Raw genomic sequence first — 17,243 nt, 5'->3', positions numbered from 1 at the left:
TGGACGGTTCTGATCATTGACCAGTTGTCCCATGACCCAATTTTTACATTGGTCTTGGACCCAATAAATCCGAATATAACATATTTAGAAAATTAAATAATTGAATTTTTATCATCACTCATGATTCGAAACTTTATGTTAAGAAAAAAGGTGAACCTTTTGGAAAGAAAATTAAGATGCAAACAAAATTTAAATATATATAGATAGAATAAAGGAATAAAATTATAAAAATTCCCATTTCTCCTTTTATCTCAATTATATAGATTGCAATTTTGAAATGCACCTTTTTCCAAATTAAAAAAGAGAAAAACATTCTATCTAGAGCATGCCTCTTAATTCTCTAATATTTTAAAAGCTTTATGTTTGTACTCAAATTCTAAAAAAATCATTAAAACCCATACCCAATAATATTATTATAATTACTCTTGTGAACATAAAAATTTGAGTTATGGTAGTGTTAATATATGAATTAAAAAATGACATTTACTCTTTTATTTAAAATAATATTATATAATCTATTCCACTTTTTTTCGTATAAAATATATCTTAAACTAAAACCAACTCGATAAAATATAATCATAAGATATTTCAAATGTCATGTCAATGTTGCATTAATCAATTTCATCGAGTAGAAATTTAAACATTGGAGATGGGATTGAAAAATGACGTACAATCGAACAACCGTAACATAGTAGTAGCACCACTCTTTAGAGCGACCCATTAATGAAAAAAAGTAGCGGCCCCTACCAAGGGAGACAAAATTCACCCACAAATTGAGACACCAATAATGTAAGGGTAGGCCATAAGAGAAGAAAAAAGAAAAATTTTCAAACAATGTGTTGGCACTTGTGGGGGACTTGGTTGATTTTTTATAATAATAATAATGATTATTTTTCTTAATTTCTCCTTTCTTCTTGCAATTGCTTAATGTTTATTTAATATAAATTTTTAAAAGCACCGACAGATTCCCTTTGCTATTTTTGGTGTTTCTCTTAACAACCCCACATTTATATTAAATTTTTATTATATCTACAATAATCGTATGGTAGTGATCATAGATAAACTTATAATAGAGAAAGCATGGATTTGATTATTTTGGATCATATGTTGATTTTGAATTAAATTTGGAAAATCCTTGATCTTATCATTAAGATATGATACAATGAAATGAACTTAACACTTTGCTTTTTAAGTGAAATTGATGCTATCCAAGTACCTGAAATTGAAATTTAGAGGCATGGTTGAGAAGGATTTTATTTTTCGAATTTAATTAAGGATACTTAAAGTAAAAGTTTAGTCTTAGAATTAAGAGTTTGTATCTATTTAATTCTTAAACTTTTAAAAATCTTTAACAAGTCTTTGAACTTTCAATTTGTATCTAATAGGTTTATAAATTTTTAGTTATATATCTAATAGGTCTATGAACTTTAAAAATATCTAACGAATTCTTGAATTTTCAATTTTCTAACTAGTTAATGGGTCCTTGACATATTTAAAATTCTTAAAATTAAGGTCCCGTTTGGTAACCATTTCATTTTTTGTTTTTGATTTTTTAAAACTAAGCCTATTTTCTCCCTTTTTTTTTTTTTTTATTATTTTTTATCATGATTTGCATCTTTCTTGAGTACAATGGTTGAATTCTTAGTCAAATTCGAAAAAACGAAAACAAATTTTTAAAAGCTATTTTTTTCATTTTTTAATTTTGGTTTCGTTTTTTAAACTATTAGTAAAATGTAGATAATAAATACAAAAATTTGGAGATGGAAGTAGTGTCTATAAATTTCATTTTAAAAAATAAAAAACAAAAAATAAAAAACTAAATGGCTACCGGAAGGGACTAATACACACACATATAGATTTATGTTATGGGTAATTATGTATCAAAAAGATAAATCTAATCAATAAGGTAAAAAGAAAACTAATCGACGCCAAGACAGGAACATAATGGATTAGGTCGAGGTCAAGATCGAGGAGCCTATTGGACCCATTGATCTTGTATTGGACTCTCGACCCAACCTTTACTTGGCCTTGGCCTTTGAGGTAGAGGAGCCCAACTTTTGCATAGGACATGCTCTCGAGCTCAAAAATTCCATGTAGAATTCAATTAAGTTATCATAGAATTGAGTTTGAAAGGAAACGGGATAAAATCTAGGTCAATCTCCTCTATAAATACATCATTATTGCTTCATGGAGATAACTTGAATTTACTCTCAAACTCCCTAGTTTCTACACTCTTTCAACCACTTAAATATCAGAGTGTGTGTGGTAAACATTACACCAGTTTCTATGTTTTCTCTTTTATATACCATGTATTTCTCTCTTTCAAATAAATTCATTGCAGGTGTCATGTGAAGACCACGTGCGTTTCTTTTATCTGCATTTTGGCATCAACATAGTAGATCTATGAATTTTAATAAAATATCAAACATGTCAAGGACATTAAAAAATTTAATGAGTAGATTTGCAATTTTACCAAATATCAATATTTTTACAAATTATTGAAGTTTTTATATGAGTTAAAATATTTCTATTTCATTAGTATCTTTGTCATAATGAAAAAATCAAAGTTTTTATAAATTGTTGGTAGTTGGTAATGGAGAAGCTGGGCAGTGGAGTCAATGCCAAAAAACCATTATTGGATTTAGCTATTTGATAATTCCAAAGAACTATGATTAATAATAGAAGAAATAACTTTATCTAAAATAGTAGCTTTTAATTTTTGGGTTAGACTAGTGTTTTATTTTCACAGATGGTGACAATATTAATTAATGAGTTAAAAAGTTCTTATAATTAAGTTATTATAGTATAATAACGTGTGGATGATGAATAATATTTACGATAAAAGTTGGCTGACTTAAAAGTTAAGATAGATATATAAGATCTTATGAAAAAGAACTTTTTAAATTTAACATGTTCGGATATATACCTTTATATTTGTTATTTATAATAATAAATTATGAAAATAAAAAAAAAATAATATTGAGGTAGACTCTCACTTATAATATTTTTTTTTTAAAAAAAGAAAAATAATTGAAAGAAAATATTTTCCATTAAAAGAGAAGGATTCTCCTTTTGTATAGAGGTGAGGATCTCCACAAATATATATTCATCCCTATTTGTAAGGGTGGGTGTGTTGATGAAGGACCAACTTTGTTGACTTTTGCATCATGGACTCTTATTCTACCTAATTTTCATTTAATTATCAAATGTTATTCAATTAGTTTATATGATATGGTATATTAATATGGACAGCCTACCTTATAACATCAAAATACTTTATTGGTTATTATTAATTTTTTCTTTTCTTTTAAGTTATGGACTTACCCTCAAATATCTTATAAAATTATCAAATTAATTCATTTTTCTCTCTCTTAGAAAATTGATGGGATCTTTTAGCTTGTGTTTTCTTTTTCTTAATAATGTGACGTGGGAATACTTGATATTTTGATTCACTAAACTATGTTTGAATTAACATTTTTTTTATCCTCCTTGTCAATTTCCTTCCTTAAAGAGAAGATATATTCTTTGAGAAGAGATATTGTTTGAGAGATATTAATTTTGGGTCTTCCACCCACCCAAGAGAAAGAAAAAAAGATTGGTTATTAAAAGAAAAAGAAAAGAAATTGATTTTTTTTTTTTTAATTTTGAGAATTTGGAAGTTAAAATATAAATATACACACATATATATATATGTACACACACTTAAATTTGAATAATAGGAAGGTTAAAATAGAGAAGACTGTGGAAAATATGACAATTGAGAACTTTGTCTGACAGGATGTTTAAATCGGGGAAAATGAGATGTATTGGTTCTATAAATTTCTTAAAAAATATATTTTTAATGAATTTCTATTACCAATAACTGAGTGAAAATAATACAATTTGAATTGGTAAATTATAAAACTATAATTTGTAAATTTGGTGAACAAAAGAGGAAAAAATGGCTAGAGATTTAAAATTTGTGATAATAAGTAGACTTGTTTATTCTCCTAAAAAAAAAGTAAAACTCATTTATTTATTTTTATTAGATTTTAACTTTTACCCTAAGTTTGCAAATTTAATGAGCAATAAAGGCACAAAAATGTAGGAAACAGCCATTAATTTTATTGATGATAATTTAAAGGCATTTAAATCAATTTAATGACTTCTGATCCTATCCCTTCCATTCTAATTATTTTACACTTATGTAGATTTTCAAAAATAAGAAAATAATGAAAATTATTTATCTAAAATAACAAAAATTTAATTTTATTTGATAAAGGCGGATAAAAGTCTATCAATATTTCTATTTATGTAAATAGTTTGAATTTTTTCTATCGATGAAAATTTCTCTATTTTATACATATATTCTAATGAAAATATCATATATTGGAATCACTAAACTAAACAAAATGTTCAAAATAAGTTTAGTTCAATTGACATAAAATTTTTATTAAATTAAAGTTTCACTCCATAAATTATATATAAAAAATTATTTTAAATGATAAAATTATTAAAAATATTTATAAATATAGTAAAATTTTATTTACTCCATTCCAAAATTTTGTAAGAAGTTTGATATCATGAATTTTATAATTATTTCTCAGAAATTTGAGGAAAACAATTATATATGTATAAAAAAAAAAACTCAAATCTGGTCTTCAAAAGTTGGTTAACAATAATGCAATGCACTAATTACTATTTAGAAACCCAATAAAGAACACAGCTTGAATATCATTACCACAAGCAACCGTGCAGAAGACAAGAAAATTAATTTTAATAAATTAGCATTAACACACACTTATCAATAAGATAAAAATAAAGTAGGAGGTAGCTTTTGGCCATTCAAGCTCCTTAATCACTCTCTACCCACTAATCTTCCACAGGGTGGTGGCGACAAAAGACAGCAAAATCGAAAGAATATGACACATTTCCTTTTCTAGAATCTAATTAATTCCAACTATACTGATTTCAAGATTTGTTTTTTTGAGTAATTTTCCTGTTCTAATTACCTACCCAAGTTTAATTTTTTTTTTTCTTTTTGTGTTAATTGCCTAATTGATTGCTTAACCATCTTGCCTAATTCACTCCTTTTGCTTAATCTCCGTTCTTTCATTTACGCTGCTCGAACGGCCGAACCATCATTGAACGGTCACTGTACAAAACCCAAAAATATAATGGGAATATGATTTTCAGAGATGGAGAATAGCTGCGAGACAAGGAACCAGTTTCAGCCTGAGACATAGACAGAGACAGCGAAAAAATGGGGTGAAGAAGCTGATTGGTTAGTGGGGTTTTTTTGATGACCCATTTTGTATCATTATTTCTTACGTTTTTTCATTTGATCGAAGTGTTTTGTGAGAAGAATGTGCTGTTTCGCTCCTTTTTGGGGAGACCCATTTGCTTGAAGATTGATTTTGTGTTCTTTCTGAAGTGTAGAGTTTCTTGTATGATTGAGAACACGCAGCTGTTTCAGCCGTTCGGGAGGTTTTTGGTCCACTGGTTCCAAAAGGGGTTGGTTTCTGAAGTGTGTGTTTGAAGATTGAGATAATGCTTTTACCTTTAGTCCATTGTACTTTGACGACTTTCTTGCTGATCCATTCTCAGCACCGGTAAGCTTTTGAACAAATAATTTCTTCCTTTTGAACTGGGAGTTGTGTGTTGAGTTAACAATCCAACCGATTCCTTTTGATTATACTATACATCACTGCTTCCAGAATCAACTTATTCAAACCTTTGTAAAATAGTATTTCTCTGAAATGATCAAGTACTTTCGAGCTCATCACCAAATTTGAGTTCTATGTGGTTGGAGATCTGGATTCTAGCTGTTTCCCCGATCCTTTGAGTCGGTTGACTTCTGATGCTGTGAATCGACGGTTGTTAATCAAGGAAAATTTGCAATTATTGAAGTTGTTTTTGTTTGAGTAGCTTGCTGGCATGCCTTTTGTTTGAAGCTTCCTATTGAAGTATAAAGGGCCAATATAAATAATTTTTCATTTGTTTCATATGAACATTTTCTCTTGCAATGCAGGTAAAGTCAGTGACAAGGAGCTGGAAAGGCTCGTGGAGGATTAACTAGGTCACAAAGTTGAAATCGTGCTAGTCTGGCCTGGATCCGTTACCTCGACTATTACTGGTGCAAGGACCAGGCTTTTCCAAGGTCTAAACATTTTGTGTGGTTGTTGTTTGCCGGAGTCATGGCAACCTTGATGCATTCTGAATCTCGGCGCTTATATTCTTGGTGGTGGGATAGCCATATCAGCCCCAAAAATTCAAAATGGCTACAGGAGAATCTTACAGGTTATGCTTTTTATCATCATGACCAATCTTACTGATAAAAATTCATTCCTATACCCATTTTTAGACGAGGCTTGTCCATAACATTCTTTGAGTGGCTAATTTTGGGAGCCTTTTCTTTTATGTCCCTGCTTTGCGTCCTCTTCAATGGAAGTTTGGGACTGCATTATTCTTGCATTTGTTGAGCTTCACATTTACATTCACATTCACAGTGACTTATCTTTCTATTTCTTGCTTACATTTTTAAACATCCGAGTTTTGGATGACTTGGTATTGGAGGGGTCAGAGTAGAAAAAAGTGTAAAGAATGATCATTCTTGTGTAATGAGAGAGTTGCTGATTAGAATAAACATGTAGAAAGTTTGTAGCTGAAACTCTCTGTTCTTGGGCTAATCATACCTTGTCTCTTGGAGCTGGCTTTTGGGGTGGGCACAAGCTTCTTGATGGGAGTGGATCATGAGTATGATGCAATGCACCGATTAGAGGGAAAATAAATACTTTTGAATATGATAGTAACCATTTATGACAGTTAATGTTGTGTAGCTAAATGTGTCTCACAATTGGCACTTACATTCTCAAAATTCTTTGTTCTCTGGATGTCCTCATGGATAAACATATTGATGCCAGCTTAAATTTGAATGATTCAATTGAAATTATGTCATTTTTGCTTCCTCTTGCAAATTTTGTATCTTATTAATTTTATTGAACATAAAGAACCAGGTGGCTGCACGTTCTCGCTTGCAACAGCAGATAACAACTAGATGTACTAACGTAGACATGTTCACTTTTTTGCAGACATGGATGCCAAAGTAAAAGCAATGATCAAACTCATTGAAGAAGATGCGGACTCCTTTGCAAGAAGAGCAGAAATGTACTATAAGAAACGTCCAGAGCTTATGAAATTAGTGGAGGAGTTCTACCGAGCCTACCGTGCTTTAGCTGAAAGATATGACCATGCAACTGCGGAGCTTCGTCATGCGCATAAAACCATGGCTCAAGCATTTGACAACCAAATGCCTCCTTTTATGTTTTCTGATGAGTCGTCTGTTTCTGAAGCTGAATCTCACACACCAGAAATCCACCTCCCAAATCATGCGCTGCATGACAAAGATGACTTGCACAAAGAGTTGGGGACTTTGTCGTCAACGAACGAACATCCATTAAGAATGAAAGGAGATATTGCTGGGGAATCTAATTCTCGTGCAAGTAAAGGGGGTTTGAAACAGCTCAATGAGATGTTTGCATCAAGAAAAAATGTACCAGAAAATTTAGAGGTTAGTGAGGGTAGCACTGAACAGCAATTAGTTTTTCATGAAGGTGAATTTGATGACCATAACTTGCAAAATGTAGAACACCCTCAGTTATCAAGGAAAATTAATGATCGCAACTCTCAGGTCCTATGTGAGGCAGAAAGTGATGAAAAATTGGATGCTGAGCTTCAAAATTTAAGGAAAAGACTGAATCAGATGGAAGCTGAAAAGGAAGCTTTCTATCTTAAATACCAGAATTCTTTGGAGAAGTTAACCAGCCTAAAGAATGAACTTAGTTCTGCTCAAAAAGATGCTGGGGGACTTGACGAAAGAGCGAGCAAAGCTGAGATTGAAATAAAAATATTGAAGGAAGCCCTTCTAGATCTGAAAGCAGAGAAGAAAGCTGGCCTTCTACAATATAATCAATGTTTGCAAAAGATATCTAGCTTAGAAAAGCAATTATCTGTAGCCCAACAAGATGCTGAAGGACATAATGAGAGAGCTGCTAAGGCAGAAATTGAAGCTCAGAACCTTGAGCTACATCTTTCCAGATTAGCAGCTGAAAAGGAGGTCAGTCTTCTTCAGTATGAGCAATGCCTAAAGAAGATATCTGCCTTAGAGAACAAAATCTCTCTTTCTGAAGATTATGCAAGAATGCTTGATGAACAAATGAAAAATTCAGAAACTGAAGTGAATACACTGAAGAGAGCTGTTGTTAAACTGAATGAAGAGAAGGAAATAGCATCTCGCCAGTATGAGCAGTGCTTGGAGAAGATTGCCAAGATGGAAACCGAAATATCTTATGCTCAAGATAATGCAAAACGTCTGAAAGGTGAACTTATGATGGCTAATGCAAAACTGGAGACGACAGAAGAAAGGTGTGCTCATTTGGAGGAGTCGAACCATTCACTGCAGTTTGAGGCAGACAAACTTGTACAGAAGATTGCTATTAAGGATCAAGAGCTAGCAGAAAAGCAAGATGAATTGAAGAAACTGCAAAGTCTAATGAACGAGGAGCAGTCACGATTTATACAAGTTGAGAACACTCTCCACACTCTGCAGAAGTTACATTGTCAATCTCAGGAGGAGCAGAGAGCTCTGACCTTGGAGCTTAAAAATGGCCTCATGATGCTGAAGGATTTGGATGTATGCAAACATGGCATGGAGGAAGAGCTTCAACGAGTTAAGGATGAAAACAAAATATTGAATGAATTGCATTTTTCTTCCAATACTTCAATGAAGAATTTAGAGGATCAATTATCTGGCTTGAAGGAGATGAAAGAGAAGCTTGTAGAGGTTGTTTCCCAAAAAGAAGAGCAGAGCAGCTTGCTTGAGAAGGAGATCCATCATTTGAGAGAAGAAATTAAGGGCTTGAGTGGAAGATACCAGGGCATAATGAGACAACTGGAGGCAGTAGGACTAGATCCTCACTGCCTTGAATCTTCTGTAAAGGAATTTCAAGAGGAAAATGCCAAACTGAGGGAGGCCTGTGAAAAGGACAGGAAACAGATAGAAGCACTTTATGAAAAACTCAGTCATATGGATGAACTTGCAAAGGAAAATTCGAATCTCAAGGTATCTCTGGCTGAATTGAATGCTGAATTGGAGAGGTTGAGGGAGAAAGTCAAGGAATCCCAGGATTGTTCCCAATTTACCAAGGGAGAAAAAACTGCTCTTGTTGCAGAGAAATCGTCCTTGCTTTCACAATTACAGAATGTAACTGAGAATATGTTGAAACTTTTAGAAAAGAACACATTGCTGGAAGACTCCCTATCTAGTGCAAATAAAGAGCTCGAAGGTTTAAGGGCAAAATCGAAGGGCTTAGAAGAATTCTGCCAGTTGCTGAAGGATGAGAGGTCCAATCTTTTGAATGAGAGAGGTACACTGGTGGCTCAGCTTGAAAACATTGAACAGAGACTAGGAAACCTGGAAAAGAGGTTTACGAATCTAGAAGAAAAATATGCTGATCTGGAAAATGACAAAGATTCTGCCTTACGTAAAGTAGAAGAATTGAGGTTTTCCCTTCTCATGGAAGAACAAGAGCATACAAGTTACAAGCAGTTGACTGATGCCAGACTTGCTGGTTTGGAGACCAATGTCCATAACCTTCGAGAAGAAAGTAGAGTGAGCAAGGAAGAAATTGAAGAGCTGCTAGACAAGGCTGTGAATGCCCAGGTTGAAATCTACATATTGCAGAAGTTTGTTGAGGATTTGGAAGAGAAAAATTTTTCTTTGCTTATTGAATGTGAACAATATGAAGAGGCATCCAAGTTATCAGATAAACTTATTGCTGAATTGGAAGGAGAAAATCTTGAGCAACAAGTCGAAGTAGAATTTATGTACAATGAAATCGATAAATTAAGAGCAGGAATCCGTAAGGTATTAATGGCACTTCAAATTGATCAAGATTGTGGGCAGGGAAATATGAAAGAAGAGAGAATTCTGATAGTGGATATTTTGGCCAGAATTGAAGATTTAAAAAGTTCTGTGTTCAAAAACAAGGACAAGAAGCGGCAACTTCTAGTTCAGAACTCGGTTTTGTTAACTCTTCTCAAGCAACTGAGTTTAGAGAGCGAAGAACTTCTGTCAGAGAAAGAGAACATTGTGCAGGAGTTAAAGATCATGAAGGGCCAACTAGCAATGCATGAAAATGACAAGCATGAGCTTCTGAAGACGAAAAACCAGTTGATGATGCAAGTTAGACAGTGGGAACAGCATGAGCTACTGCTGAAGGCTGAGATTGAAACTTTAAATGAGAAGCTAATAAATCTGCAAGCGGCCTGTCTCATGCTGGAAAGGGAAAATTGTAATGTTGCTGAAGAAAAGAATTCTTTACTGAAGAAATTTCTGGACCTTGAAGAGGACAAGAATATTAATCAACAAGAGCAGCAGAATTTAATCATCCAGGAAGTGATTGCTTTCAACATCCTATCATCAATTTTTGAAAGCTTCAAAACCGAGAAATTCTTGGAAATAGAAAAGCTTGTTCAAGATATCTGTCATCTCCAAGTGGTTAATTTTGATACAAGGGAAGAAGTTGAAAAGTTGGCAGAGAAATTTCAGTTGAAGGAAGTGGAAAATTTGAATTTAAATGGATCAGTAGAGAAATTGGCCAAGGAGTTACATGAAGCAGAAGACTTGAACGATGAACTTAACTATCAAATTTTACTTGGAAATGATTTTCTGAGGCTGAAGGCCCAAGAGCTTTCTGAAACAGAAGAGGAGCTTAAAAATTCACAAAACTTCAACATGAAGTTGACTGAGGCAGTTAAGCAGCTCAAGATGGAAGGTAAAGAATCAATTATGATTAGACACAGTCTACAGAATGAGAATCTTCAACTTTCTGAAAAGTGCTTAAGCCAGGAGAATGATATTCAATGCCTCTGTGAAGTAAATGAAAATTTAAAATCTGAAGTTGATTTGTTGAATGAGGAGGTCGGGAAATGCAAAATTAGAGAGGAGTGTCTGAGTTTAGAGCTACAGGAAAGAAGAGATGAATTTGAGCTCTGGGAGGCTGAAGCCACTACATTTTACTTTGATCTTCAAATCTCATCGATACGGGAGGTTTTATATGAACATAAGGTTCATGAACTTGCACAGGCCTGTGAAAATGCTGGGGATGAGAACGCTGCAAAAACTTTGGAGATTGAACAACTCAGAGAAAGAGTATGTTTCCTGGAAACTGAAATCAGAGAAATGGAGGCACAGATGTCTGCTTATAAGCCCGCCATAGCTTCTCTGAGGGAGGATGTAGAATCACTCAAGCATATTGTTCTTCCTCAGACTAGGGATACCTGTAGAGGTTTTATAGGAGAAGAGGTAAAATCTTTTTCTTATTAATTATATGCTACAACGCCCACAGTAATACTTTATAATTATTCCTCTAAATGATTTCCTACTTTAGACAGAACTACGTAGTGTAAAAATTTAATACGATTGGCTCATAGTAGCCAAAATTTGTGCTCAATATCATTGAAGCTCTTCACTTCCTCACTTCCTTCATGCGTGAATGTAATCATGTGTGTAGCAATACTCATACACGACGAATACATGTGTACAAATATGGATTCGACTGTGCCTGTCGTTTACTTTAATTTGAGAGGTCAACTTGCAGGTCTAGCTTATGATTTGAATGGAATGGTTATAACTTCTAGATATTAATCAGAAACATTATAGTTTTTGTGAGCTTGTGTACTAGTCTATCAGATTGCAATTACTTTTATTTAAGCTTCTATATGAAAGTCTTGTATCTCAAGATTGCATCATCACAATGCTGACGTCAAGGAAACTGTTGCTGAAATCTAATAGTGGTTTGTGTTTATCTTCTGCCAGGGCGAGGAAACCACAATTCATGTTCATCACCTGAGCTGTAATGTCCACAAAGATGAGATTTTGGATTTGCAGAAGATTGGGGCCATGATAAAAGCAGTTGAGAAGGCTGTGATTGAGGAAAAGGAAAAGCTCAACAATGAAGCTGCTGACAAACATGTTAAAGCTTTCAAATCAGAAGCAGCCTCGCGTCAGAAAGTGAAAACGAAGGAGGGGAAAGATTTGAGGGATGGAGTTGCTGATAATTCGAAGGCAAGAAAGAATAAACCTGACAATGGAATATTAATGAAAGATATTCCACTGGATCATGCATCGGATAGTTCCTTCCAGAGAAGAAGCAAAAAGGAAAGTAGTGAAACCAATGATCAAATGCTTAAGTTGTGGGAAACTGCTGAGCAGGATTGTGACCAGAATTTGATCGATAGCTCGCCACCACAAAGCCCGCCAGACCCACAAATTGAGTACCCGCAGTTGGAAATTGTAGAACATAAGAGTCCAGATTTTTCTTCAGAACTACAAGCAGAGAAGGAGTTGAGCATTGATAGATTAGAGCTATCACCCAGCATTAGAGAACGTATACGAAGAGGCCGAAAAGGAAAGATTTTAGAGAGACTTGATTCAGATGTCATTCAGTTGACAGGTCTTCTAACAAGCGTTCAAGATCTGAAAAAGCGAATCGAAGTGAACACCCTTGAAATGGCTAGAAACAATGAATATGACACGGTCGAGAAACATATAAAAGAAGTCGAGGAAGCCATTTTTCAGCAAGTAAATATCAATGGTCAACTGAAGCAGAATTTGGAACGCAGTCCCTCATCTTTCGAGCGAAGACCATCCGTAGAACTTGAGGCAACTGGAAACATCCCCTTAAGCAAACTAACAGAGCAGGCACAAAGAGGATCCGAGAAGATAGGAAAACTACAGTTCGAAGTACAGAACATTCAGCGTGTTGTGCTGAAACTTGAAGCCGAGAAGAAAAGAAAAGGGAAGAACAGATTCTCCAAGAGTAAAACGGGTATTATTCTGAGAGATTTCATCTACAGAAGCGGAAAACGCAGCGAAAGACGAAAAAAGCCATGCTCTTGTGGATGTACAAGACCTAGTACTCATGGAGATTGAATCATCTGATAGTTTGGCAGAACATTATAATCTTATAGAGGCAGCAGGTAGACATCCCCTTGTAAGTTGTATAATTGTAGCATGGTTTGTCTGTAGATCATCTGTGGATCTGTTTGAGAAATATTCCTTTTGTGATCTAATGATGAACTATATAACAGATAGATTTTTGTATAATAATCTCCTTTCTGAAACATGTGCTATATTGCGCTGGCTTTATTGATTTTGTTGAATATAGGGCCCTGCTGCTCAATGCAGACATAACTGGCACATGGAGTGGCAAAAAGTTGCCCTTTGAAAAGGAAAACTTAGCTTCATTTTGATTATTGGAACCTAGTCGAGAATTTTTATGTGGATTCTCATGTTTTTGTGTGGATTGATCATAGTGTTCAAATATCCAGATATCTTGGTATGCTTGACCTTTTTGGATTCTCACTTGAAGTTTGAAATCATTTGATGCAGTGGAAAAATGTTTTTAGGTCAAATCTATGGCCAAACAATAGAAAACCATCCCTTAAAGATGAGAGACTCTCTAAAAAATAATATTCTATTTTCAAGAAGATATCAAAAAGCTTTCTATTACAACCCTAAATTGAATATTTATAGCCTTACAACAAAATAAGACAATAACTAATTAATTCTAGTTAAACATTAATTAGTCTAAATTAACCACTAAAATAAACACAAACTAAAACATACTAATTATCCTAATTTTCCTCATCATTATTGATCTGTAGATTCTTATTCTATAAATATCGGTTTTCTCACCCTCCCTATTAATTGATACGTGAGATTTGATAGTGGTTTTACTTTCGGTTTGTTTTTGAAGATTATACAAATTCAAACTTCTGAACCCAAATGTGTTTATAAACTTAAGTCGAACATCTTCCAAGTACTAACAGATTTGATAATATTAGAAAAATGTATAGGAATTTAGTCCTTTTTAATCGCAAACGTTTTTGTAAATAGTCGATATTTTTTTTAAGCAGTTAGAAAGTCATTACAACCTAGCGGTTAGTTTGTATAAATAGTCTCTTTTAATAAACTTATTTTATTGGCTTTTTCAAGCTGAGTCTTAACCTTTCAAACTCAATCTTTTTAACTCCTTAAATTTGAAATTCTTGTTTCTGTCCCTTCCATAACACTTTTGGTTCTTTCCAATAATTTATTGTTGTGTAAGGCTGACTAAAATATAATAACTGAGGTGGGAAGCACATTTGTTATTATATAAAAGTATCTAACTAATCTAAAATCTTCAATTTTGTGCTTATTATATAAGACTTTAGAATGTAAAATAGATTCATAACCTTTTAATTTCATCTTCAATAAATCCTTATCCTATTTACTAAAATTCACAAACTTATGTATACATAAAACTACAACTAATATACTCAAGATGAAAAAAATTGAAAGTTCAATAGACATTTGAACTTATCAGACCATTTATAAAATTTGATTTTTTTCTAAATAATGTTTTTTTAATATATAATGATAAAAATAGAGTAAGATGGAAAGTTTTTCTAAGGATAGGTGTTTGGTGAAACTATTGACAAAATTGGGATAGTGAAATCGTGTACGGGGTACAAGATTGCCATGTGGCAAACTCGTGTACTCGATACACGAGTATCGTTTAATCCAGTCAGCACCACGTCGGCTGACTGATTGACCGGTCAGATGCAAACTCGTGGACTTGGTCCACGTTTTGTTTTTCTTTTTTCTTTTTTCTTTTTTTTAAAAGTGTGTTACTAATTTTTTTTTAATTGGAGATGTACAACAATATTAAGACTTTATGAATATGAAATGGGTCCACAAATTCCTTCATTATTAAACTTAATTATATATTTAATCTACAATGAGAACATAATTATCTTGCACTCATATTAAAAAAAATGTCATGATATTAAAGAATATTTATAATTAGTTCTTTAATTTACAATTTGAAAATGAAAGTTTACATGAAATTTAAAAAACGACCCCCCTGGCCTTTATCCCTCATGGGGTTGTCTTCGTGTCCCTCTAAATTAGGTTCATCCTGTTGTCGTTGTCGTCTACGACGAATACGTCTTCGATCGGTATCAGCAACATTGAGTCGTCTTGTTTGTTGAATAATACCTTCTACGTTGACCAATGTTTGCTGACACATTGAACCCAAGTCTGTTAAGTTGTTCTGCACTGAATATTGTTGAACATTGCCGATAAAATTATTCTGTACAATCAAAAAAAAAAAATATTAAACAATATTCACATCATATATATGGAAAATGTCTGATTTTAAATCTCTTACCATGCAGTGATAGTAAGCGCCGTCAAGTATGATAAATCGCCTCGTGATTGAATTGTACTCGGAAAAGTAGTCGTCTGATACAACTGGCCCATTTGTTAATTCTTCCTGTGCATGACGATCATGTCGTCCATGCCAGTAGGATATATATACCGCATGGATTCAACGCCAGTCTTGGTCGTGCTTACCTCTCAAATCGATCTTATGTAATGCTGGGAGTGTATAGGAAAACGTATCATTTGTAGCAGACCGAACTATCTTAACACACGATCTGGATGATGCCACTCTACTATATGGAAGCATATAAGAGGGCTAAAAGTCAACCAGATGTCTTCACCATCACAAGAATAATCAGGTAAGGATGACCAAATTTGTTATGTGTATGACGTCCAAATAATCTGACAAAAAAAAGTATACATATAAAATGTTTTAAATATTCACTTATATATACATTTGCTACCTGATTGTGCATCAGCATGTCGAATATTTTTCTGTACACGAGCAACATATTTTCTGACTGTTCAAAGGTAGTTAATATACCACTCCATCTAAAATTATAAAAATATACAATTAATTTATATTCTTACATAAAATGGTAACGAAATAAACATATAAATGAAATAATACCTAGCACTAAGTGGATGATGATCTGGGACCTGTAGCTGGACTTGTGGTGCTATAACTGGAAATCGATCATAAGCCCATACTTGTAATAGTATCAGCGGCCCTACTATTTCCAACGCTTGCATTGGAAGCCTGACAAAGTTCTCTATACAACCATGCAAGATATGCACCACCCCACGAGTACGTACCAGCGTACTCGAAATCAGACAATAGTGGGAGGAACATGAGATGCACTAGAGTATTTGACTTGTCAGCAAATAAAAATCTTCCAATAAGCTGCAGGATATATGCTCGTGCATACCTACGTATGCTGATGTCGTCGGCATCGGGAGGTAATTATGGAAACTAGGACGCCAACCAAGGGATACTCAATCTTGATCCCTTTAGATCCTCTGGTAGGATGCCTTAGAGCTCTTCACAAACGTTCTTCTAGTCATACTGTAGTGAACCTGTCAATGGTTGCCTGTCCACTCGTAACCCAAATTGTATGGTAACATCCTGCAGCGTAATCGTACATTTCCCAAAAGGCAGGTGAAATGTGTGGGTTTCTGGTCTCCAACGCTCAATTAGAGTAGTAATAAGGTGCCAATCAAGCTGGATAAAACCAATTTGTGCAACCCCAAGAAAACTTGTCTGCTGAACATATGGAATAATGCGGTGATCAAATGGGATTTTATGCTGTGCAGTCGCCTCCCTTCTCCGACAACTCAACACTACAGTGGAAGAACTATCCCATACTGTTTGTGAACGATGCATATTTTATTGGTATAATTGTACAAGATTAGAAGGACTAGGCTCCATTACCTAAGAAGTTCAAATTACATTACATAATAAAATCCATGACATAAAAGATACATAAAAAGTACCTAAAAAGATACAATTACATAAAATAAATTTATTACATAAATTCATTATAAGTACATAAAATATACAATTACATGAAAAATATATGTACATAAAGAATACAAGTACATAAAATATACAATTACATGAAAAATATAAATACATAAAGAATACAAATACATAAAATATACAATTACATGAAAAATATAAGTACATAAAGAATACAAGTACATAAAATATACAAGTAAAAAAAAATACACCTAATGACCCAAAGACGACGAAGTACCCAATGTACGTTGTGGACAAGTGATCTGTTATATCCTTCTATTCCAGCTCCGAATGCCGCTCAAAATGTTTGGGAGGCATATGAGTGATGAAAAAGGGCGAATGAGAAGGCCGGAGCCTACATCTTGGCAAGTCTTTATGAAGTCTTGGCCAAGAAACATGAGCCTATGGTCTTAACGTGTGAGATCATGGAGTCCCTGCGGGGGATGTTTGGACAACCGTATGAACAGCTTATGCATG

The 17,243-nt window shown here is 33.7% G+C and overlaps 1 protein-coding gene and 1 pseudogene across 2 annotated transcripts; one reads left to right on the top strand and one right to left on the bottom strand.

Annotated features, from left to right (window-relative positions):
• The first annotated feature begins 4,826 nt into the window (after positions 1-4,826).
• LOC150038296 (protein NETWORKED 1A-like) lies at positions 4,827-13,164 on the top strand. 2 transcript variants are annotated; one of them, XM_090306726.1, is made up of 5 exons: positions 4,827-5,263; positions 5,419-5,591; positions 6,011-6,279; positions 7,071-11,344; positions 11,858-13,164. In XM_090306726.1, the coding sequence occupies exons 3-5, from the start codon at positions 6,177-6,179 to the stop codon at positions 12,971-12,973; spliced, it is 5,493 nt and encodes a 1,830-aa protein (XP_090162852.1). In that variant the 5' UTR covers positions 4,827-5,263; positions 5,419-5,591; positions 6,011-6,176; the 3' UTR covers positions 12,974-13,164. The 2 variants fall into 2 exon arrangements, with proteins under 2 accessions (XP_090162852.1, XP_090162853.1); XM_090306727.1 differs by having other exon boundaries at positions 4,869-5,263; positions 5,414-5,591.
• A 1,757-nt stretch (positions 13,165-14,921) lies between these two features.
• LOC150038295 (serine/threonine-protein phosphatase 7 long form homolog) lies at positions 14,922-16,676 on the bottom strand (annotated as a pseudogene).
• Between the last annotated feature and the right edge of the window lie 567 nt (positions 16,677-17,243).

The sequence above is a fragment of the Benincasa hispida genome, chromosome 1, assembly GCF_027475165.1.
Source record: "Benincasa hispida cultivar pf3 chromosome 1, pf3_genome.v1.1, whole genome shotgun sequence".
In the NCBI taxonomy this organism is placed as follows: domain Eukaryota; kingdom Viridiplantae; phylum Streptophyta; class Magnoliopsida; order Cucurbitales; family Cucurbitaceae; genus Benincasa; species Benincasa hispida.
The sequence above is the reverse complement of the archived record's forward strand: the minus strand, read 5'-3'. Positions and strand labels throughout refer to the sequence as shown.